The following is a 23149-nucleotide window of genomic DNA, read 5'->3' on the forward strand; positions in this document are numbered from 1 at the left end:
GGCAAGTTCTTAGTGGTATAGGGATACCAAGTCATCTTGTCTGCCTCCTGAAGAATCTGTATAACGACCAAGTAGCAACAGTAAGAACAGACCACGGAACAACGGACTGGTTTAAGATTGGGAAAGGAGTACGGCGGGGCTGTATACTCTCACCCTACCTATTCAACTTGTGCGCAGAACACATCATGTGACATGCTGGGCTTGAGGAATCCAAGGCTGGAGTTAAAATCACTGGAGGAAACATTAACAATCTCAGATATGCGGATGATACCACTTTGATGGCTGAAAGCGAAGAGGAACTGAGGAGCCTTATGATGAAGGTGAAAGAAGAAAGTGCAACAGCTGGTTTACAGCTAGACCTCAAAAAAACCAAGATTATGGCAACCAGCTTGATTGATAACTGGCAAATAGAGGGAGAAAACGTAGAGGCAGTGAAAGACTTTGTATTTCTAGGATCAAAGATTACTGCAGATGCTGACTGCAGTCAGGAAATCAGAAGACGCTTAATCCTTGGGAGAAGAGCAATGACAAATCTCAGTAAAATAGCTAAGAGCAGAGACATCACACTGACAACAAAGGTCCGCATAGTTAAAGCAATGGTGTTCCCCGTAGTAACATATGGCTGCGAGAGCTGGACCATAAGGAAGGCTGAGAGAAGGAAGATCGATGCTTTTGAACTGTGGTGTTGGAGGAAAATTCTGAGAGTGCCTTGGACTGCAAGAAGATCAAACCAGTCCATCCTCCAGGAAATCAAGCCAGACTGCTCACTTGAGGGAATGATATTAAAGGCAAAACTGAAATACTTTGGCCACATAATGAGAAGACAGGACACCCTGGAGAAGATGCTGATGCTAGGGAGAGTGGAGGGCAAAAGGAAGAGGGGCCGACCAAGGGCAAGGTGGATGGATGATATTCTAGAGGTGATGGACTCGTCCCTGGGGGAGCTGGGGGTGTTGACGACCGGCAGGAAGCTCTGGCGTGGGCTGGTCCATGAAGTCACAAGGAGTTGGAAGCGACTGAACGAATAAACAACAAAGCGGGTTGCTTGTTAAAGGTTGTGAATTCAGTTTTAAAGAACTTTGAATGGAGACTTTAAAGTATTTTCAGATATTTTCTAGTTTTAATGATAATTTTTAAGAAAAAATACTATCTTCAGAAGATAAATCTGGAGAACCTTTTTAGAAAGGTTTAAAAAAGACAAATTTAAATTAATAAAATGAATTCAGGGAATTGAATTCATTTTATTAATTTAATTTTCTATCTATATATAAATTTTAAAAGATCCTCCATTAATGAAGAATGAATATGTAAGCTGATTGTTTTGGCTCTGTGCGTTCTGTCACGTAAAATAGCCAACTACCCACAATTTCAGTAGATGTGAGTTATGGTAAATGCCATGTTTGCCCACTCTGAAGACTTTAATCACGGCTTTCGCTGGTGCTAAAGTGTTGTTTGCTTTCACTTTTGCATATCAGGAGGGGGCTGAGAGCCTGAGTAGGTGGATGTCATGTCTTGGTGATTAATGATCTTTAGGAAGCTGAGAGAGATAATAATATACGCAGCATTTCTACCCCCTGGAGGAGGAATGCAAACATTATTGTGCTGATCTGTGCCTAGTCAGTAACTTCCTGGTAGGTGGAGAATTTCATACACTCCTTGACCACAAATAAAACTGTCAGGTGGAGTGACAAAGTTCAGAAAGCCAGACTCCAGTTATTGAAAAGAATAACTTGAGCACAGTGATCCAGAAAATTAATTCTGTAGGTGTTTGGGAACACCATCGCTTCATAAGAAACCAGCAAAAAGGAGCTTTCCATGGAAAGGATCCAAGCTTCCTTTTCTTTTTCTGAATTAAAATCCTATTGTTCTTTGCCAACTCTGTTTTGCTTCAAGCAGATTATTTTGTGAAAAGCAAAACTCAATCTCCAGCACGTGTTAAGCATTTCAATTTAAATTGGTTCTGCTTTAAGGGAGTAAAAAAGAGCACTGGCTGAAGGGACAAAGTAGTAGACAGATATAACTACATCTTAGTGAAATTCTTGCTCTAAGTGAAAAAGGATCCAAATACCCTGATTGCTAATTCTTAACTAACATCTGAACATAACAATGCTACTAACAATGCTACTATTAGGTGAATCTAGGCTGACAGGATAAGTTAAAGGCCTAAATGACTTGGGGGAAAATGTTTTTAGATTTTAAACGTTATACAAATCAATAAGAACCCCTCATAATTATAGTTATGGAAGCAAAAGATGGCTGCACTATCACCTTGCTTGTCTTCTTTGCTGGGTGGTGTGGGGGATTGGGCATGTTGGGCTCAATGCTTGCTTATATGTCACAGAGGGTAAAAAAATGATGATGTGATGAGGCAGCTACGCTTTCAAAGGTGACCCACCTTTCAGTCTGTACCATGGTGACAGAATAAGCAAGCTAGCAGAAGCAGCTACTTGCACACTGCTTCTAGGCAGCACTGTGACTCTGGTTCTCCCTGCATGGTGCCCAGACAGGGTGAGCCTTTGCTTGCATGCTTCTTTACTCTTCCCTAAAAGTGTCAGAATTCGTAACCAAGATGCTCCTGGTTCTTGATTCCATATTGCATCCTGAAAATGCAATACAAGTGTTTAGTGAATTGCTGAAAATACCAATTAGAAAAGTCTAAAACCATTCAAATATAACTTGTTGTATTGAGATGCTTTAGCTATTGTATCATTGCAGCATTATAACCCATGCTCTTATGCCCCTGTTTCAAGGGCTTCATCCCCATATTACGTACACAAGTATAAAATTACATGCAGAAATGTGTGTCATCAACACAAATGCTTAGAATTTGTCTTTACTGAAGATTTATTTTCAAGTATAGTTTTAAGATAATGACCTTTAAATTTCAGCAATGCGATCAACCTGTTAAGCAACGTTCCAGTTTCTTGCTTGGATGTCCTTATCAGTCCATCCACTCAAGAAGATGCAGAGGAAACTGATATGAAATACAATGGCATGAATATGGATGCCATTCAGGTGCTACTGAAGTTCATGGAGAAGAGAATTGACAAGGTTAGAACCCTTGAATTTGGGAGCCTGTTCCATTGTTTGATTTTAAAAAACTTTTTTTAATATTTTACATCTTTAAAATGTTTTGAAGTTTGGATGAGCCACCATGGAAATAGGTGACTCCATCTACTAGAATAAGAGTGGTGTGTGCCATAACATTTGAGTTATGTTGTTGGAAAAATGTTGAATTCTTTATTCTTTAGGGGAGCAGCTATCGGGAAGGCCTCACTCCAGTGCTCAGTTTACTAACAAGATGCTGCCGATCCCATCGGAACATTAGGAAGTTTATTAAAGCTCAGGTGAGACATGGGGGTAGCCAAAGACTAAAATGTGATGGAAACTTTTGTACCAACTATGCATAAATATTAATTTCTGTTCATTAAAGAATCTGATCCTTCTCCAGTAATTTTTTTGCTCTGGAAGTGTAGGGCAACACAAAGCTGAAAAAGGGATAAATGAATGAAATTGCTGATATTGTACAACATACAGGTTTTCTTGAAAGTAAATATTAACTTTGTTCAGTGGAGCTTATTCACAACTTAGGCAGCCTAAAATGACTATTTAGAAGAAATGGAAAATGATATACAGGTAGTCCTCATTTAATGATGCTAACTGGGATCGGAAACTCCATAGTTAAGCAATGTGGTTGTACGTTGAAAAACTACGTGACCGCACTGCTTAGTGATGGCAGTCTCAGTTGCCATCGTTAAGTGAGGACCTCATGTGACTGTGACTTCCAACTTCCTGCCAGCTTCCCCATGGACATTGCTTGTGGGAAGCCAGTAGGAGGGTTGCAAATTGCAATCATGTGACCATGGGATGCTGCAATGGCATAATTGCAATCCAGGTGCTGAGTGCCTGGATCGCAATTCTGTGACTACAGGAACACTGCGATGACTTTAAGTACAAGGTCCAGTTGTAACTACCATTCATGCAGCATTGTCATTTGAACAGTCACTGAACAAGCAGTTGTTAAACAAGGACCACCTGTACATTCACAAGAGCGTGAAAGCAACAGTGTTAAAATTTCTGAATCATAAAAATAGCTTATTTTATTAAGGTTACTGATGTTCACCCCCAGATATTTTTATTTAAGCCTGCAGAATGGTACACTGTTAGACCATTCTGGGGAAGGAGTTGCATTACCCAAAGTCTGCAACAAAAACCCCTTTGTTGCTTCTCCTGCACATCTAAGTTCTGATTGCTTTGAAAAACAATAAAATGGGCTTGTGTTTTAGGATGAAATGGGATGTAAATGTAACATTTATAGGAAGCAACAAGCACACTTAAATAAGATGGTGGCATGTGTCGTGTGGTCCAGAAGATGGACAGTAACATTCTCTTTCAGAACTGAATATCGCATTGCCTTCCCCCTTGTACCAACCCCATTAATGATGAGCCTTTCATAGCAAATTTTATGTCATTAGGATTTAGGAGTCTTAAATCTGCAGAAAAGGTTCTAACATTGAAAAGTATTTTGTAAAAAAATCCTAAAATCGCTCTTCATTGATAACCTAGTCTCTAGTTTCTAATTCAACGTTTAAGCCTGAATGGCAGTGATTTTAAAAACTTCTGTGACTGTACCATTTTCTCTGTTATGAGCATCTTGGTATTTTCTAGGTAGGGGTTGGGGATTTGGGTTTTGAATTTTTTCTTCTATTGAGATTGACTGGCATGATTCCCTGTTGAAATTTGCAGGATAAAAGTTTTTTTCTACTGCTGGAGCCCCCTCCCCAAAAAACAGCTGTGTGTGTGTGTGTGTGTGTGTAGCTTTTTCCTGAGGTATATGACTGATGCATGCTGAATTTCTGTTGTGTGAAGTAACTTTCAGATCATCCAAATCGGCATAAGACAATTATACCTATGGATTAAACCGGAACTGTAAATTCAATGTTAGAACTCTTAACAACCAAAGTAGATATATATTTTAAGATGCCAGAATTGTTCCATAATTATTTTTATTTATTTATTTATCAATTTATTTATCAAATTTATATGGCCCAGATTGTAGTGAGCATTAACTCTATCCCTTTTTTAACATCATTTAATTCAATAGATCTCTTGCATGCAAATTGTTTAGATAGCCAGAAAAAAAGTGGAATTATTTTGAAGAATTTAAAGAAATAAGTGTGGCGACACCTTGCATTGGGATTGATTCCTCTTCTTACCTTTCTGTGTCTGTAGGTGCTGCCTCCTTTGAGAGATGTATCTAATCGTCCTGAAGTGGGCACAACACTGAGAAACAAATTAGTCCGTCTTATGACTCACGTTGATCTAGGAGTGAAGCAAATTGCTGCAGAATTCCTTTTTGTTCTTTGTAAGGAGAGAGGTACAGACTGATTTTTACTGGAGCATAAGAGTGGTTATAGCATATTTGCAAATTCAGGTAGTCCTCAGTTAATGACCATAACCAGGACTGGGAACTCTTTTGCTAAGTGAAGCAGGCATAAAGTGAAAAATCACATGACTTACGATGGCAGTTCCAGTAGTTCCAGTTGCAGTTGTTAAGCAAATCGCACACGGTCGTTAAGCACAATGTTGCACAACCACAACTCGTGACTACCTGCTGGCTTCCCCATTGACTTTGCTTGTCGGAAGCTGGCAGTGAAGGTCACAAATGGCAATCACATGACCGCGGGACATTGTGACCATTGTAATTGTGTGCTGGTTTCCAAGCACCCAAATTGCATGTAATGATTGCCTATTCCAATAAAAGGAGTCTCATCAGTAATTACTAGAGAAAACTAATTTATTGAATGAATAGTATGCAAAGTACGAAGAAAGCTGAGAATGAGCAAAAGCGCGCCAATTACAAACTTAAAAAGCTTGGTTTCCAAGCACCCAAATTGCAATCACATGACCATGGGGACACTGCAATGGCTGCAACTCTGAGGACTGGCCATAAGTCTCCTTGTTCAGCGCCATTGTACTTCGAAGACTTGCTGAACAAGTGTTTGCTAAGCAAGGACTACCTGTAGTCACTTGCTGAGCTGGCTATCTCTTGCCAATAAAAAAAATATATAGTTTTTTTTAAATCTAGAAGTACTGGAAGATGTACTTTACAGATCTGACCTTCAACCACAATTTATAAAACACGAGCGTGTCACTTTTTATGGCAACTAGTCTACTATTTCCTTCTCTGAAAATGTCTTAGGACAGATTAAATTGAAGACAAATAAGAGTTATTAAACTTAATCTTAGACTTTTTCAGCCATAAAGTCTTAACTAGTATGTATACACTGCGTGCGCAATTATTAGGCAAGTTGTATTTTTAAGGATGAATTTCATTATTGAACAACTACAGTGCTCTCGGTCAATCCAAAATGTTAATAAACCTCAAACCTGAGTATTTAAGAAAGTAAAAGTGAGGTTTTGGCTTTCTTAGGAGCATACCTATGTGTGCACAATTATTGCTCAACTATTAGTGTGCAGAATTATTATGCAACTAAATGAAAAATGAAAATTCCCCCATCTCACTCGTTTATTTTCATCTGTTAAAGTGAGAATAATAAACAAACAACTCAAAATTTACAAATAAACATTTCTGACATTTCAAACAAAAAATCATTGACCAATATAGCCACCCTTCTTTGCAATAACAGTCATAAGCCTTCCATTCATGGAGTCTGTCAGTTTCTTGATCTGTTGACGATCAACTTTTTGTGCAGCAGCAATCACAGCCTCCCAGACACTGTTCAGAGAGGTGTACTGTTTTCCTTCACCGTACATCTCCCATTTGAGAAGGGCCCACAAGTTCTCAATAGAGTTTAGGTCAGGTGAGGAAGGGGGCCATGTCATTATTCTTTCATCTTTGAGGCCTTTACTGGCTAGCCACGCAGTGGAGTACTTCGATGCATGTGATGGAGCATTGTCCTGCATAAACATCATGGTCTTCTTGAAAGATGCAGACTTTTCCCTGTACCACTGCTTGAAGGAAGTGTCTTCTAAAAACTGGCAGTAGGTTTGGAGTTGATTTTGAGTCCATCTTCAACCCAAAAAGGTCCAACTAGCTCATCTTTAATAATACCAGCCCATACCAGTACCCCACCTCCACCTTGCTGGCGTCTGAGTCAAAGTGGAGCTCTGTGCCCGTTACTGATCCAGCCACGGGCCCATCCATCTGGTCCGTCAAGAGTCACTCTCATCTCATCAGTCCATAAAACCTTTGAAAAATCTGTCTTCAGATATTTCTTGGCCCAGTCTTGCCGTTTCAACTTATGTGTCTTGTTCAGTGGTGGTGGAGTTTCAGCCTTCCTTACCTTGGCCATGTCTCTGAGCACTGAACACCTTGTACTTCTGGGCGCTCCAAGTAGGTTGCAGTTCTGGAATATGACAGCACTGGAGGATAATGGGTTCCTGGTAGCTTCACGTTTGATTCTTCTCAAATCTTTGGCAGTTAATTTGCGTCTTTTTTTCTCAACACGTTTCTTGCGACCCTGTTGACTATTTGCAACAAAAAGTTTGATGGTTCTGTGGTCACGCCCCAATATCTTAGCAATTTCAAGAGTGCTGCATCCCTCTGAAAGACTTTTTACAATTTTTGACTTTTCAGAGTCAGTTAAATCTCTTTTTTGGCCCATTTTGCCTGAGGAAAAGAAGCTGCCTAATAATTATGCACACCTTGATATAGGGTGTTGATCTCCTTAGGCCACACCCTCCCTCATTACACAAATACACATCACCTGATATGCTTATATCCAATAAGCATTCAGGTTTATACAGCTTGGAAGTGGAAAATATGCATAAAAATGATATGGTCAAAATACTCACTTGCCTAATAATTGTGCACACAGTGTAGGGTGCAAAGCTGCATGTACAGGCCTTCCCATTAAACTGTCCTTTATGGCCATCCTCTCCTGTTAGAATCCAGTCTAAAACGTGAACACAGCTCCCCATGAGCCTATGCATTCTGCTTTGTCAGGGTCACCCGCTATTTGGAGAGTCCTCCTCTCACTTACCCAAAGGTGAGTAGAAAAACTCTTCAGATTTGCCACTCAGCTACTTCAGCTGAGGTGATCATGCACAGCCATGTGATCCTTAGAGTATATATATCCCAGTTGGGCTTAATGCCTGAAGAGTGATTTTCTGAAATTCCAATCCAAAAATGAAAAAAAAAAATTAATCCCATTCTGTCTTCAAGCCACAGTTTTGATGCTTTCCAACGAATTGTTTCCTGATGTTTTGCAGTTGACAGCTTGTTGAAGTACACTGGTTATGGCAATGCAGCAGGCCTGCTGGCAGCAAGAGGCCTCTTAGCTGGAGGAAGAGGAGAAAACTGGTACTCGGATGATGAAGATACAGACACGGAAGAATACAAATCTGCAAAGCCAAAGTACAGCATGGCTTGAATTCTGCCCTCCCTCCCTTCACCTATGCCAGTTTTTCAAACTTGGCAACTTTAAGATGTGTGGACTTCAACTCCCAGAATTCCCCAGCCAGCACATCTGAAAGTTGCCAAGTTTGAAAAACACTGATCTATACAGTTTCTATTTTTGTCTCTCCTTCTGTTTGTCAGAGATCTGGCCCCTTACTTTTGGAACTGAGTCTTCTTATACAGGTAATCCTTTGTTAACGATGGTAACTGGGACTGGAATTTCTGTTGCTAGGCGATGCAGTCATAAAGCATGACATAACGTGACCACAACGCTTAGCCACAGCAATCCCGGCAGTCCCCATTGCTATCATTAACTAAATTCCACCGATCATTAGGTGAGGACCCACCCTGATCCAAGCCATTCCCAGCTTGGTCCCTCCGAACCTCATGCCTTGGTAAGGTAAGGAGCTGCCTCCTCTGCTTCCTTTTCAACTCTTCCCCACCCATCTGCCCCCCCATCTCTGCCATTTTGGCTACCTGCTGCTGCCAGCTGCCCCTGCTGCCCAGCCCTGCCATCCGGCCTGCCTGCTGCAGCATGTGCCATTATTGTACCAGCCAGGGCCTTCTTTCGTGCCACCCTCTTTTGCATGGTGCAGCTGGGGCTTCTCTCGCGCCACACCCAGGTCTTCTGTTCATGCCCCGCCTAGGGCCTTCTTTCACAAAAGAATCCTAGCAGATGAAAGAAGACCCCAGCTGTGCCAGCGTGAAAGAAGGATGCAGCTAGAAGGGTCTTCTTTCGAGCTAGCATAGCCGGGGCTTTCTTTCATGCACCAGGCCTCTTTTGTGAAAGAAGGCCCTGGGCGGGGCACAAATGGAGGCCCTGGGCAGGGTGTGATAGAGGCCCCGGCTGCACCAGTGCAGAAGAAGCACATTTGTTCACGTGAACAACCGGAACTTTGAGGACTAGTCATAAGACCCTAGAAGTCATGGGTTATAACTAACTTTGAGCAGAATCATTTTGAGATGGTCAGACTGCAAGGGCTGAGAGAAGTCGTAACACTTAAAGTGATGTTCATTTTTGAGAACTAAGGGTACATTCCAGTTCTGGAATGTAGTTGGGGGCTGTATTTTGTGATAGACTGAGATTTCCAATTTTAGTTTAAAAACTTGTGGAGCAGTATTTCTGAAAAATCTTCTTGAATTTTTTTTTTTACTTATTGTTCTTTTCCCTTTTCCCACTTCCCAAAGCATTAACTTAATTACAGGTCATTTAGAAGAGCCAATGCCTAACCCAATGGATGAAATGACTGAGGAACAAAAGGAATACGAAGCAATGAAACTGGTCAATATGTTTGATAAGCTTTCTAGGTAATGTATCTCTTTTCATGTTCATTTCTTTATCCTTCACACAGTTTCACCATCATTAACAATTTTCACTGTGTTTAATTTATATGTTTGCATCAGGGCAGCTCTTAAAGGGTATTCAGCTACTCCACTGTCCAAGGACCATTTTGCTATAATATCCAAAATCTGGTCATTGATCATAATTAACTAAATTTAAAAAGATATCCAGCAAGTACGTTAAGAGTTTTACAAGTTGCAGTCATGTGTACCTAAAAGAGGTACTGTCTTTACTGAGCGCTCTGCATTTTGCTGAAAATAACTATATGGCCATTTTTGAAAGAATTCCCTTTCTGCCTGAAAGTGGGACCATTGTGGAATGACTGGTCATTGCTGTTTTACAAACCAAAACATCAGAGTCCTTTTGAATGGAAGTGGTAATACTTACAAGTAAAACTGATTGCCTTCTGTGACATGCAAATTCCATAATACCAAATTATATCATGGGATGGAGTAAGTATTCCTAAAGCTGGAGCCTTTTCTAAAATGTGAGGCATATTGACCTGTACGACTATTGCAAACATTCCCTAATAAAAGACATTGTGATTACCTCCAGGTTATTTCTTCGGTTAAGATGTTTAGTTGGTACTGATACGTTTCATAAGTCTGGGAATGATTTCGTTCTGGTTTTGCATAGATGGGCAACATTTAGTTCCTAACTACTCTGCATAACATAAGATGTAAATTGATCAGAAATGGAATAAATTAGCTGGAACTCATTCTGTTTTTAGTTATTTCATGATCTGGGGGTGGGTTATACAGATAAGATTAGCCCAGAGAAATATGTTATCTATGCATAGCACAGCTAGGAGTCTCTCACCCTTTCCCAGCTCCCAAATCCAGACACTTCAACCCCTTTCTGCTACTCTCTTTAGAATCGTACTTCTCTCTCATTCTTTTGTGTTTGTGCATGTTTGCCCTGTCTGTCAGGCTGCACTTTCCCTGCAGTGCTGAAGATTTGGAGTGTGTTCCATTCTCTCTGCTTTGTGATGCTACTTGCTTGATCAGGACTTTAATACTACCCAAGATCATGTGTGTGGTTAGTTTATACTGCTACTAGGGAATATAAATTTACAGCATGCAACTTTTATCTGGTCCTAGGTTGGTTGGTTGGTTGGTTGGTTGATTTATTTTTGCTATATCTTTCTCATACTTAGTTTCACTGTACTGAATCAATAGATAATGCACCCCAGTTTATGATTCATGTGGCTAGTCACCACTTCTAAAATTGTTTTCAAGGGTATAGAGGCTTTTCTAAACAGTAGAAACCAGTTTAAGAATAAAGAAGAGAAAATAAGCCAGTTTTAGTTAGTGAAAGAAGGATAGGACAATGTTAGAATGCAAATTTCAGCTCAGGAGGTGGATTGGAATACTCAATCAAAGAAAAATATCAAAGTAACCTGAAGCATTACAGAGGGTTTGAAGAGTAGGGGGATCTTCCTATCCAGCTTGCTTTCTCTTAAATGTTTTTGGACCTCTATGACAATCAGTTTGTGAAGTTGCCAGTGATATATTCTGAAAATTCGAAATCTGCCCTTTGGCTCAATTATTATTATCTGCATTAATAAAATGGGAGGTGCAGCTAATAATAATAATTGAACCGAAGGGCAGATTTGGAATTTTCAGAACATACCATTGGCAACTTCACAAACTGATTGTCTTAGAGGTCCAAAAACATTTAAGAAAAGCAAGCTGGCTAGGAAGATCCCCCTACTCTTCAAACCCTCTGTAATGCTTCAGGTTACTTTGATATTTTTCTTGGGCCAAGAGCCCAGTCCTAACAAGCACTGGACTGCAGCCATCTACAATTTTTAGGATTGCATGAATAATTTATAGAAGTGCTTCAATTCCAGTAGAAGGCACACATGCAGACTTGGGAAAGTTCTCAAAATGGCTGCACCAAGTACTTCAGTGAGTGTTGCTACAATCAAAGCACTGCTCCAAATGATGTACACATTATTTCATTTTCTAAGAATATCTCTCAAGCTTATGTAGGGTCCAAAGACATTCTTGGAAATAAAAGATAATGCTAGAGGCTGGCTACGTTTTTTAGCATGGTAGCAACCCATTTATTTATCTTAAGATACGAGAAAAATTAAATAAAATCAGGTAGGGCATTGATCCTTGTGGGCATCAAGAAAATCTCTTTGAGTATACTGAAACATACTGGAAACTCATGCACTGAGTTGAGTGATTGGTTCTACTGACTTTTTTGGGATAATTGATCATTTTAGATGAGTCATAACTCTCCTAGAAAGTGTTAAAAAAAGCACAGCCTCAGATTACAATTGATCTTAAAAGCATTCCAGAGTGTACCTCTGTGAACATGAATATTTCTAAATATTTGGCACCACAGTTTCTACTCTTCTCTTAGCAAGGTTTCATTGACTTGCTACATGATTTGGAGACTTCAACAGAATTCAGGAGAGAGCTCACAGTACTTCAAGACAGCCTGAGATATTTAAAAATTATGTTGTCTTTGATACCATTTTCTGATTGGAAGTGTGACAGTGACCAGCTGAATCTTAATTTCAGAAGGCCAGTTGCCATCTAGTATAACATCAGTTTTGTGATATGCATGCAGCTCTTTGTCTGCCTTGTGTGCTTGGAAGTTTTCAGTATTAATTAAAATGCTTTATAAATATTTTCCTGCAATTGTAAACTGGTGGCACAACTAGGAATTCACTGAGTAATTATAATGCCACGGTGCTTTTTCCAAGCCAACCCTGTATTAATAGTAGGAATCCTTTTGCTGATGAAACAGTCCCCAATTATCATAGTTTGGGTTTTGTTGTGCATTAACAAGAAATCAGTAAGACAAGGACGTAACCAAACCAGCCTAAGTAGCAGCCTTGCTCATTAAAAATGCAGAATTAATCACAGTGGTGGCTGAAAAAAATAGTGCCTCTGTCGGTTTTTCTCTCCTTTTCTAACTCTGGAACAAAATAGTGTACATAAAAGGGTCGGCACTATTATGTGGCACTCAATTATAGAGAGGTGAATGGGTTCCCCAATACACTATTTTATCAAAGGAACAGGCCGGTGTTTGCAATACGGTTGCTTTATTACAGGCAACTAGCATTAGTTCCATGTGTTAACAGTGACTGTTGTACACAGAACAGGCAAGAAAGAAAGACCCTTGAAAATAAGGCAATGGATTGGGAGTTGACCAACTAAATGGCACGCAGAAGGCAGAAACAAACATTCTATAGATACATTTGAAGGGTTAATGAAAGATTTGGAAGAAGAATGTGTTTTTATTAAGTCTTTCATTCTGTCATGTTTGCTAACAAATAGTACTGAATATATCCTTTTTTATTTGAAAGAAAAAGCAGTCTTGGAAGTTATCCAGTCCTGTGAGGATTAAACAAGGAGATTCAAAAAAGTATATTCATATACATATGTGTCCGCTTGGAATACAATTCTGGAAGGTGTTGCTTATTGCTTTGCAAGATCATGCCTTGCAAGTAAGAACAAGAATGGTCAGTGTGGTCATTTTTTTATTATTTCTCCACGGGTGGCTAGAAGAGGCATTGAGACTTTGAAGATAGCTTTCATTGCCCTCTACTAAACGTTTAGCCCGCAGCAGCCAGGTATTTGGAAGGTGCAAACCAACATGGTATTATATATGAAGTATATAGCATGTATGAATATATGCAAATCAATGTTTGTATCATAAGTTTTCTCTACCACCTCCTGGTGACATTACCAGAAGTGCTGGAGCAGTTCTACTGAAGCTAGGGCTAATCATTGCAGTCTGGAAGCTGCTGCTCTAACAGTTTTTATTTACTGCAATCCTATAACACCTATTCTCTGACTTAAGCTTCACTGTGCTTAATTACCATGCTCCCAGGTAATTGTATTCTAGGGAATGCAACTCCCAGTTTTTCCAGCCAACATGCTGCCTGGGAATTCTAACAGCTCTAGTCCCAGCACATCTGAATGCACTAGGTTGGGTTGAACTGCCAGGTTTTTTGGGGGGGGGGGGGGGCATTGGTGTTCTGCACAGCACCTGATTTCAACTGTGTTTCTGAGAAATTAGTGGGATGTCAAGCCAGAGACTTCTCTATTGTTAGGTTCTCATGCCGAGGTGAGCCTTTTTAAGATGGGGATGATCGGAGAGGGCTGGTACACGGATGTCCTTGTTTTATTGGTTTATAGCATCTGTTGAAAATATGAAGAAAACATTTTCAGGAGAGGATCAAAATGTAACTGTCCTGACAGCTTTTGCCATAATCCACAAATATTAAATAAGATTATGAAGAGCTTAAATAAATCTGTGCTAATACTGTTTGATTGGCTTAATCAATAATTAATCAACTTGATAGGAGGCTGTAGTTTGTGGAGTAGATATAATTGGATTAACAGTGAGAGGCCTCGGGGGCTTTTGAAGAGATTAAAATGGCTGTCAATCGTATAATTAAACAGCTGCAAACAAAAGCAACAGTTTTTTTTTTAAAGGGTGTGGGAGAGAGAAAAATCTGGCTGCATCTAAATGAATGCACCACTACTGAAGCTCCACTAGAAGCAGGTTGGGTAGGACAAATCTCTTTTCTTGACTGACTTCTCTCATTCAGTGAAATTAATATGTATACAGTTGTGGTTTTTAACTGAGAGATTTGACTGTTCTCTGACTGGCAGGTGGGACTTCAGCATATTAGTGGAGATTAGGAATAAGCAGAGGCAGCTTTTTATTTACTCATTTTTTTTTATTTAATCAAGAGTAAATCTATTCTTTGTCCTTATTCCATTAGTGATTGATTTCTTTTTTTTCAGATAGGTCATAATTGGCTTAGTGAATGTGTGCCTTGTGAATGAAGTCTTTATTAGTGTTATGCCCTACTTCCCCCAGTCAGCCAGCAGCCCATTTTGGGGGTTGCCCCATTTATCTTCACATGCTTGAAATCTAAGTTTCCTCAAAACTTTAAACCATGCAGGTTGGTATTCTTCTCCAGCCCTGTTAATTGATAGCACCTAGTGGCTTTGAAATTTTGGGTTTTTGTACTCCAGAGACATCTGGGTATCTCATTTCATTTTAATTTGTAATCCATTGAGTTGCTGAGGTGAGCTAGAAGAAGGAGGTGGCAATTTCACACTGCACATTTTGCTCAATTTGTATGTATGCATATGTGAATGTACTAATAATATTCTTTGCCATTTTTTTAACTATCTGGCAAGACAAAACTTGAATCTTTTTCTTTTCACTTATATAGGGACAAAGTTATTACACCCATGGGAGTACGACCAGATGGCACCATGACACCTTTGGAAGAAATAGCCTGCCAGTATCAAGCCAATGAGCATGAAACTTCAGATTCTGACTAGAAGATCAGCTATTTTCACATTCTCTCACTCATCTTTCCTTACTCATGGCATTGTTCATTATCTGAATGTTAAAGCACTGTTGCAACAGTTTTATAAATCAAAATGTTTAAATTATAAATTATGTGGTGTACTTATTAGCATTTCTAAGATACCAGTTTACATAGCAACAAGAAATGACATTTATTAACTTCAAGCTAGCTGTGTTCAGTAAGATGAAAAATGTGGAGTAAAATTGAAAAGATTACGATGTTGTTCTTTAGCTCTGAAATCAACCCTATTAGGAGTCATCCATTAAATATGAAACCAGGAGGTGTTTTAAAACCCTTCAAGCATAGCTTCTGGTTTTTTTAAAAAAAAATCAGTGTTTTTCACCTAATTATAATGGGTTTGTACTGCTTTTTTATGTTTTAAAGATACTCTATTCCCTTGTTTTGAGGACTGAAACAGAATATCTAGATTTCAAAATTATGAGGAATCTTTAAGAAGATAATTAAACTGTCACTTTAAAGAAACAGTTACCTGTCAGATACCTTTAATTTATTATTGGTTGTTTACTTATTTCCTCTATTATTTGCCTCTTTTTCCCCATATTTGAAGGATGCTGAATTTTGATGAATCAATCTCTTTTTACCATTAAATTATATAAATGGGTTAAGTGTTTTTATACAATTAAAGCTGCAGGTTCACATAAATCGTTACTTTGTCCTCAGATCCAGCTCTGAAAACAGTCTCATCCCCTGAGATTGCGAACAGCTGCTGAAATGGCTAATCCATAAATTCATTATGTAACCACACCAATCCTAGTACGATCTCAACCCTTTCACCAGTTCTGGGCTTATCAATGATGGTTAGACACTCTTCAGAAAGTTATATAAATTGAAAGACTAGGCGAATACTGCGTTAAAAATTCCTTTGGAAAAAGGATATAGATAAAATAGATTTTACAGAATGAGGAAACAAAAGCAATTTGTCTCGAACTGTGTTGATGTCAGAACAATTTAGCTCTAATAAATATGGAAAATATATTGCAGTCTCTCTCAATAAAACTTTATATACAATGTAAGTGTGTAGTTCTACTGTGTTGTCCCCATCTCCTCAAACAGTGTCTCATTAGGGAGTGGTCTTGATTTCACCCTAAATTTAATCAAGTATATCCAAGAGAATGTTCTAGTGAATTGTGCCCTCTCCATCTCTTCTGTTAATGTAAGCTAACTATATTTTTGGTACCAATCTGTAGTCTTCCATTCTGTTGTCTCTCTAATTTGGTAAAGCTCTTCCAGTAATACAATGGCCCTCCAGTAATATGATGGTCCTTCCTATGATGAGAACACTAGTCACAGTTTTTCATGAAAACAACTATGTCTAAACATGAGATCTGATCAGGTAATACAAATCCATATAGAATGTCAAGTTGCATGTACCATTTCTAATCTAGGTTTCCTGTTGCCAATTTCAGGGTCTCTAATTGTACAAACTTACCTCATTCAAGCAAAGAATGTCCCATTCATTACATTTTTAATTTGGCCAAAGTCAGGAACAAAGAGGAAAGGGTTGGGGATGGACCTCTAGGGCATGGTTTTGTCCCACGTAAGCTCTGAATGCCTTCACAGGACTAATTTTAAACTGAGCTGTGGATACTGGGCAATCCAATAATCACTGAAAGCATGTACACACAGTCACTACTATTCAAATGTTTTGGTGCTATGCGAAGTTCTTATGATTGTAGAATCATCACTGCTGTGATAGTTCAAATTAATAGAGTTGATATATTTTGTATGTGAAAATTATTGTTCACCAACTATCTCACTATGAGTGAATGGGGCATAGAGATGCCATCTGGAAGAACTACATAGGTAGGTAGATAGGTTATTCATTTATTTATGTCATTTATATACCACCATAATCTGCACGGTTGCCTGGTAGTTTCCAACCATGAAACAATATCACTTTAATACTGATTGTGTGCACTCATTCCCTCAAAACGTCTGGAGAAGTTTTTACCACCTCCAGAAGTCCATTAGGAGAAGTGCTGATCTAATCTGAGGGGGACAGTATCATTATACTGTATAGGGGCTAGGACAGAAAAACATTGTCATCTATATCTCTGTAATAATAAACCTTAACAGATTTTGTCAAGGAACACACACTGTACAAGTTGATTCCATATGAAGAAGGTAGTGTTGAAGATCCCTAGGAGCCAAATCATAGTTGTCTCAGGAGCCAAACCGTAGGATCATGGTGGCTTAAGACATATGTCCTAATTGTCCAAACCATGTTTCTATGAATGGTCCATTCCAACCAGAAGTTCTGAATAAACATTACATTGAGGTTTCTTATACAAATGATGTTTCAGTCTAGGAGATCATTTGAGACTGTTTCTTTTAGGATGAATATATGGTTTCTCAGAATAAAGCATAGCTTCCATTAAAACATATTATTGCAAATCAATGTTTTCCTCTCATGAATACAGTTTTTAAAACTACCCAATTTCTGCTAAGCTAGTACCTAAAATAAAAAGTTGTACACTTTCTATTTTCTAGGTATGTATGTTATCTTTATAACATTCTGTCCTTTTCTTGGCTCACTTACTTCCTCTTCACATCTCTGGGCCTTGACTGAAAATGATTTAGTCTAGGTGACTAAGGCAATGGCATATTCTTAGTGGTTCTATAATTTCAGGCTTCTCAGAATTGGCTGACATTTCTTAAAATGCTTTTGGATATTTTGAAATAGCTGTACAAAATGAAGTGAATATTATATTTACAAAAGTGATGGGGCTCTGTGATGTTAACTTTATGGTAATGAATAGCTATTAAGTTCACAAAATAAAATGAAGGCATCTTAGAAGCAGGGAATGGGGAATAGAGGCTTTTATGACTGATATAAGCATATATGATTTATTTCTGCTGCATTTACAAAAGTACCTACATCTGCATAGTGTTAAATACAATGCATCATTCATACAAAGCAACTTTAATAGTGCAATCTTCCATTCTACTGCCTAAAATTAAGGGGGTGATCAAGTGTACTAAAATCTCAGACAGGAAGGCAAGTAAACAAGTAAAGCCAGGGTGGAAACAGAGCAGTTAAAACTACTATAAATCCTTTAGTGGAATAAAAGTGTTCTAATAGCCTGGGGCAGGGGATATATAAAATCAGCCTGTAGAAAGCATTCCAAAGTATAGCTGTCATTACCAAACATGCTTTGATATCTGCAGGGTATGGCCAAAATGTCAAGATGGCAGCCTCAACAGTGCAATCAGAGCTCCCAGGCCACCATCTTGCCTTTTTGATCACACCATGCAGATGCTCCTGAAGGTATTGGAAGTTTTAGGTAACTGGACCTAAAGGCACGTAAGGCTCAAAAGTGAGGACCACTATATTAAACTGTGCTCAGAAAAATACATTCTGCTCTCCTCTGCCCTAGCAGTCTCCCTCATGTGGCAAGTGACTGAGAAATTTTGTGGATTTGTCTGGTGTAATACATCCATGCGTTCAAACTAAAGACTAGAGAAAATGTAGAGTTCTAGAAATTGGCCATAAAAATGGCATGTAAGGAGCGACATCTCAGGGGTACATATACATCGCTGTTCCCCCTCTGCTGCTGTGTGTCCTCACAGTTTGGACTGTTCCCTTAGTACAACAGGGATGTACAACTATGCCTTCTGCCCACCTTTTGTGTAAAGTGCTCCAAACGCTTTTAATGAGACAAAAGCAGAAAATTCATAAATTCCTTAAGAGAAATCATACTGGACTAATGGACAAAGGCAGAATTGGGAGACTTGTCAGAACCCACAATCAAAGAGTTGCTACATCTGTTGATTGTGTTCTCTGCCATTGAAGCAACGGGTGTCAAGCTCCAGATGGGAGGGAAAAAGTTGCTGAGAGTGAGAAGGAATCCAAGGTCGTATCAGCCAGCCAGGACTGGAATGCTGGACTGTTAAGGGAAAGGGGGAGGAGTGTGGAGGAGGTTTTGACGTGCCTATGTGTCTTTTATCAGGTAGCTGTGTAAGAACTTTTTTAGTCGTGGCTGTTTGCTCAATCTGTACACATCATCAATAAACCTGAAATCTGCATTTCATCTGGATGCATGAGTCAGAATTTTATTGAGTCAACTGTGTCAGAACTTTACAAGACTGGAATATAGTATTTCTTGGGGTGACTCTGTTCTTTTCTTATGTAAAGTTTTCTTCTTGCTTTTTAATCTTATGAAGCTGCTTGGAGTTTTTCTAGGATTGGGTGACTTAGAAATTTGATAAATAAATCATCCATCCATTCTCAAAGTTTTAAATTCTAGGATTCTCCCTCTTGTCTTTCCAAATTAATGGAAACTTGTTGAGTCACTTGGTGGCCTTGGATGACTGAGGTATGTTTACAAAAGGGCCACCTCTAGCCTGAGGATCCCTGTAACCTGCCTTCCCTGCCTCATTCTTTATACATGGCATGCTCTCAATATTGCAAAAATACCCCTAGACCAAACGGTTTGGGAATTCTTTAGCTAAGGCTCTGCAAATGTCCATCTGATGAAAGAGGACTAAAATTATGGGATTCATTGATATGGCAGGTGATGAATAATTCTGTTCTATCAGCATCAGAGATCTGGGTTTGGTGTGGCATCATAAGTTAATAGAGAACCCTGATTCTAACAGGCAGATTGTCCTTTCATTATTTTAAAACTGTACATTTTCAAGTTATTATCAATTAAAAAAACCCTTTAAAATAGTATTTTACATTTTAATTTGTAACTGGTATTGTTAAAACACTGAAATACAAAAGAGAAAAAGTCTACGTTAAGTAATAATACAGAAAAAAGAAAAAAAAACTAATATATATATATTATAGTGGTTAACATAACCAAAAAAATGAGGAAAAAAGACAAGATCCATAGGGTAAGTACACATATCTATATGAAATTAGTTCAACGATTGGGCTTATCATTAAATCTGGATCATACAGCAAACATGTGTCATTTTCTTATTTTTACAAAGACTTTTCAAAAATAAATTACAAACTCATATGCAGGATCCATTCCTTAAAATCAGGACTATGTTCTTTGCTGGACCCCAAACTGGATATAGCCAAAGCTCTTCAAAAGATGGCAGCTTCCATATTTTAGGAATATAATTCAACCTCACATTTAGTTCCTTAAATATAATATTTTTCCCCACATTATGCTAACATACATTTTAATCTGAAACCAAAACAAAGCTATAAGAGAACAAGACCAAATCATATGAGTTAAAGAACTTTCAAATTTCTTATATTGCCAATATAAAAAGACTAAATTCCATCCCTTTTTTAAACATTCTTCAAAAGTTCAATAGATCCAAAACAATATTTTCTGATTAATTACTTTCATTTATAAATCATAAGAAATATATCTCTTGTTTGTTAATACCTGGGCCCACTGATTTTCCAAAATTGGATATTCTAATTCTTCCTTCCATAGATCAAATATATAGCTAATACTAATTTTCATTTTACTTTTTACTACCTTATAAAACTGAATTGTTGGTATCCGTTCAAGCATAGCATCTCTTAAAGCAGATAAATTTGCAGGAACCTCAGAAATGTATAGTTAATACATGTTTCAGTTATATATATTGCCAAGCATATGTTGAAGACAAGCCAAACTTAAAAGACAATATTTCAAAACCTTTAACACTCATTCAAAATCAGCTGATTTAAAGTATTAATCCCTTGTTTAGCCAAAGCATTCCAACAGAACATCTTGGAGAGAAAAAATGGTAATATTTTACATTTGCCACAATCCTTTCTTGGCAGAACTAAGAAAATGTAACTTCTCCAATGATGCATTGAAACTAGAATTTTTAAGGCTAATTTTAATTTTGAAATTCTTTTGTTCCTTATCATTTTTATGTAGTATGGGTAGTGTATATCTAAAGATAGTTCATGCAACTTGCCAAGAATTGTTATAATGTGTTCCATTGAGTTACAGCTGAATTATCTTTTTTAATTACTAGCATGAGCTACACGATTGAAACAGATCTTTTTATAAAAGTAGAACGGTATTCTTCAGCAAAGGATTGTTACCTTGTCATGGTGCTGGAGCTTGAGCACCTCAATGATGCCATGAGCTAAACCGTGAAGGGCCACCCAAGACAGGAAGGTCATGACAGAGAGGTCAGACTAAATGCGATCCCTGGGGAAGGTAATGGCAACCCACCCCAGTATTCTTGCCGTGAAAACTAAATGGAACCAGAGATATGTCGGTATACCATCAGAAGATGAGACCCCCAGGTCAGAAGATGGTCAAAATGCTACTGGGGAGGAACAGACGATGAGTTCAACTAGCCCCAGACGTGATGACGCAGCTACCTCAAAGCCGAAAGGATGGCTAGCGGCCGACGGTTCTGGTGGTGAATGGCAAATCCGATGTTCTAAGGATCAACACACCATTGGAACCTGGAATGTAAGATCTATGAGCCAGGGCAAATTGGATGTGGTTATTGGTGAGATGTCAAGATTAAAGATAGACATTTTGGGCGCCAGTGAACTGAAATGGACTGGAATGGGCCACTTCACATCAAATGACCATCAGATCTTCTACTGTGGACAAGAGGACCACAGAAGAAATGGAGTAGCCTTCATAATTAATAGTAAAGTGGCTAAAGCAGTGCTTGGATTCAATCCAAAAAATGATAGAATGATCTCAATTCGAATTCAGGGCAAGCCATCTAACGTCACAGTGATCCAAATATACGCCCCAACCACAGATGCTGAAGAAGCTGAAGTAGAGCAGTTCTATGAGGATCTGCAGCACCTACTGGACAACATGCCTAAAAGAGATGTTATTTTCATCACAGGAGACTGGAATGCTAAGGTGAGCAGTCAAATGACACCTGGAATTACAGGTAAGCATGGCCTGGGAGAACAAAACGAAGCAGGACATAGGCTGATAGAATGTTGCCAAGACAACTCACTCTGCATAACAAACACTCTCTTCCAACAACCTAAGAGACGGCTTTATACATGGACTTCCCCAGATGGACAATACCGAAATCAGATTGACTACATCCTTTGCAGCCAAAGGTGGCGGACATCTATACAGTCGGTAAAAAGAAGACCTGGAGCTGACTGTAGTTCAGATCACGAACTTCTTATTGCACAATTTAAGATCACACTAAAGAGATTAGGGAAGACCCACAGATCAGCTAGATATGAGCTCACTAATATTCCTAAGGAATATGCAGTGGAGGTGAGGAATAGATTTAAGGGACTGGACTTAGTAGATAGGGTCCCAGAAGAACTATGGACAGAAGTTCGCAACATTGTTCAAGAGGCGGCAACAAAATACATCCCAAAGAAAGAGAAAACCAGGAAGGCAAAATGGCTGTCTGCTGAGACACTAGAAGTAGCCCAAGAAAGGAGGAAAGCAAAAGGCAACAGTGATAGGGGGAAATATGCCCAATTAAATGCAAAATTCCAGAGGTTAGCCAGAAGAGATAAGGAATTATTTTTAAACAAGCAATGCGCGGAAGTGGAAGAAGACAATAGAGTCGGAAGGACAAGAGACCTCTTCCAGAAAATCAGAAACATTGGAGGTAAATTCCAGGCAAAAATGGGCATGATCAAAAACAACGATGGCAAGGACCTAACAGAAGAAGAAGAGATCAAGAAAAGGTGGCAAGAATATACAGAAGACCTGTATAGGAAGGATAACAATATTGGGGATAGCTTTGACGGTGTGGTCAGTGAGCTAGAGCCAGACATCCTGAAGAGTGAGGTTGAATGGGCCTTAAGAAGCATTGCTAACAACAAGGCAGCAGGAGATGACGGCATCCCAGCTGAACTGTTCAAAATCTTGCAAGATGATGCTGTCAAGGTAATGCATGCTATATGCCAGCAAATTTGGAAAACACAAGAATGGCCATCAGATTGGAAAAAATCAACTTATATCCCCATACCAAAAAAGGGAAACACTCAAGAATGTTCAAACTATCGAACCGTGGCACTCATTTCACATGCCAGTAAGGTAATGCTCACGATCCTGCAAGGTAGACTTCGGCAATTCATGGAGCGAGAATTGTCAGATGTACA

At 38.8% G+C, this 23149-nt stretch overlaps 2 protein-coding genes across 4 annotated transcripts in view; one reads left to right on the forward strand and one right to left on the reverse strand.

The window, feature by feature from the left end:
* Positions 1–16146, forward strand: part of RIC8B (RIC8 guanine nucleotide exchange factor B) — a 41505-nt gene extending 25359 nt beyond the window's left edge. Inside the window, exons 5-10 of the mRNA XM_063309286.1 lie at positions 2889–3051; positions 3252–3347; positions 5233–5377; positions 8236–8380; positions 9611–9730; positions 14977–16146. Coding sequence (XP_063165356.1) covers positions 2889–3051; positions 3252–3347; positions 5233–5377; positions 8236–8380; positions 9611–9730; positions 14977–15088 — 781 coding nt within the window. The 3' untranslated portion in view covers positions 15089–16146. The remainder of the gene's footprint in view (positions 1–2888; positions 3052–3251; positions 3348–5232; positions 5378–8235; positions 8381–9610; positions 9731–14976) is intronic.
* MTERF2 (mitochondrial transcription termination factor 2) overlaps positions 1–23149 on the reverse strand; it is a 99729-nt gene that overhangs the window by 39698 nt on the left and 36882 nt on the right. The gene's annotated exons all lie outside the window — the stretch shown is intronic.

This window comes from Candoia aspera, chromosome 7 (genome assembly GCF_035149785.1).
Source record: "Candoia aspera isolate rCanAsp1 chromosome 7, rCanAsp1.hap2, whole genome shotgun sequence".
NCBI lineage: Eukaryota > Metazoa > Chordata > Lepidosauria > Squamata > Boidae > Candoia > Candoia aspera.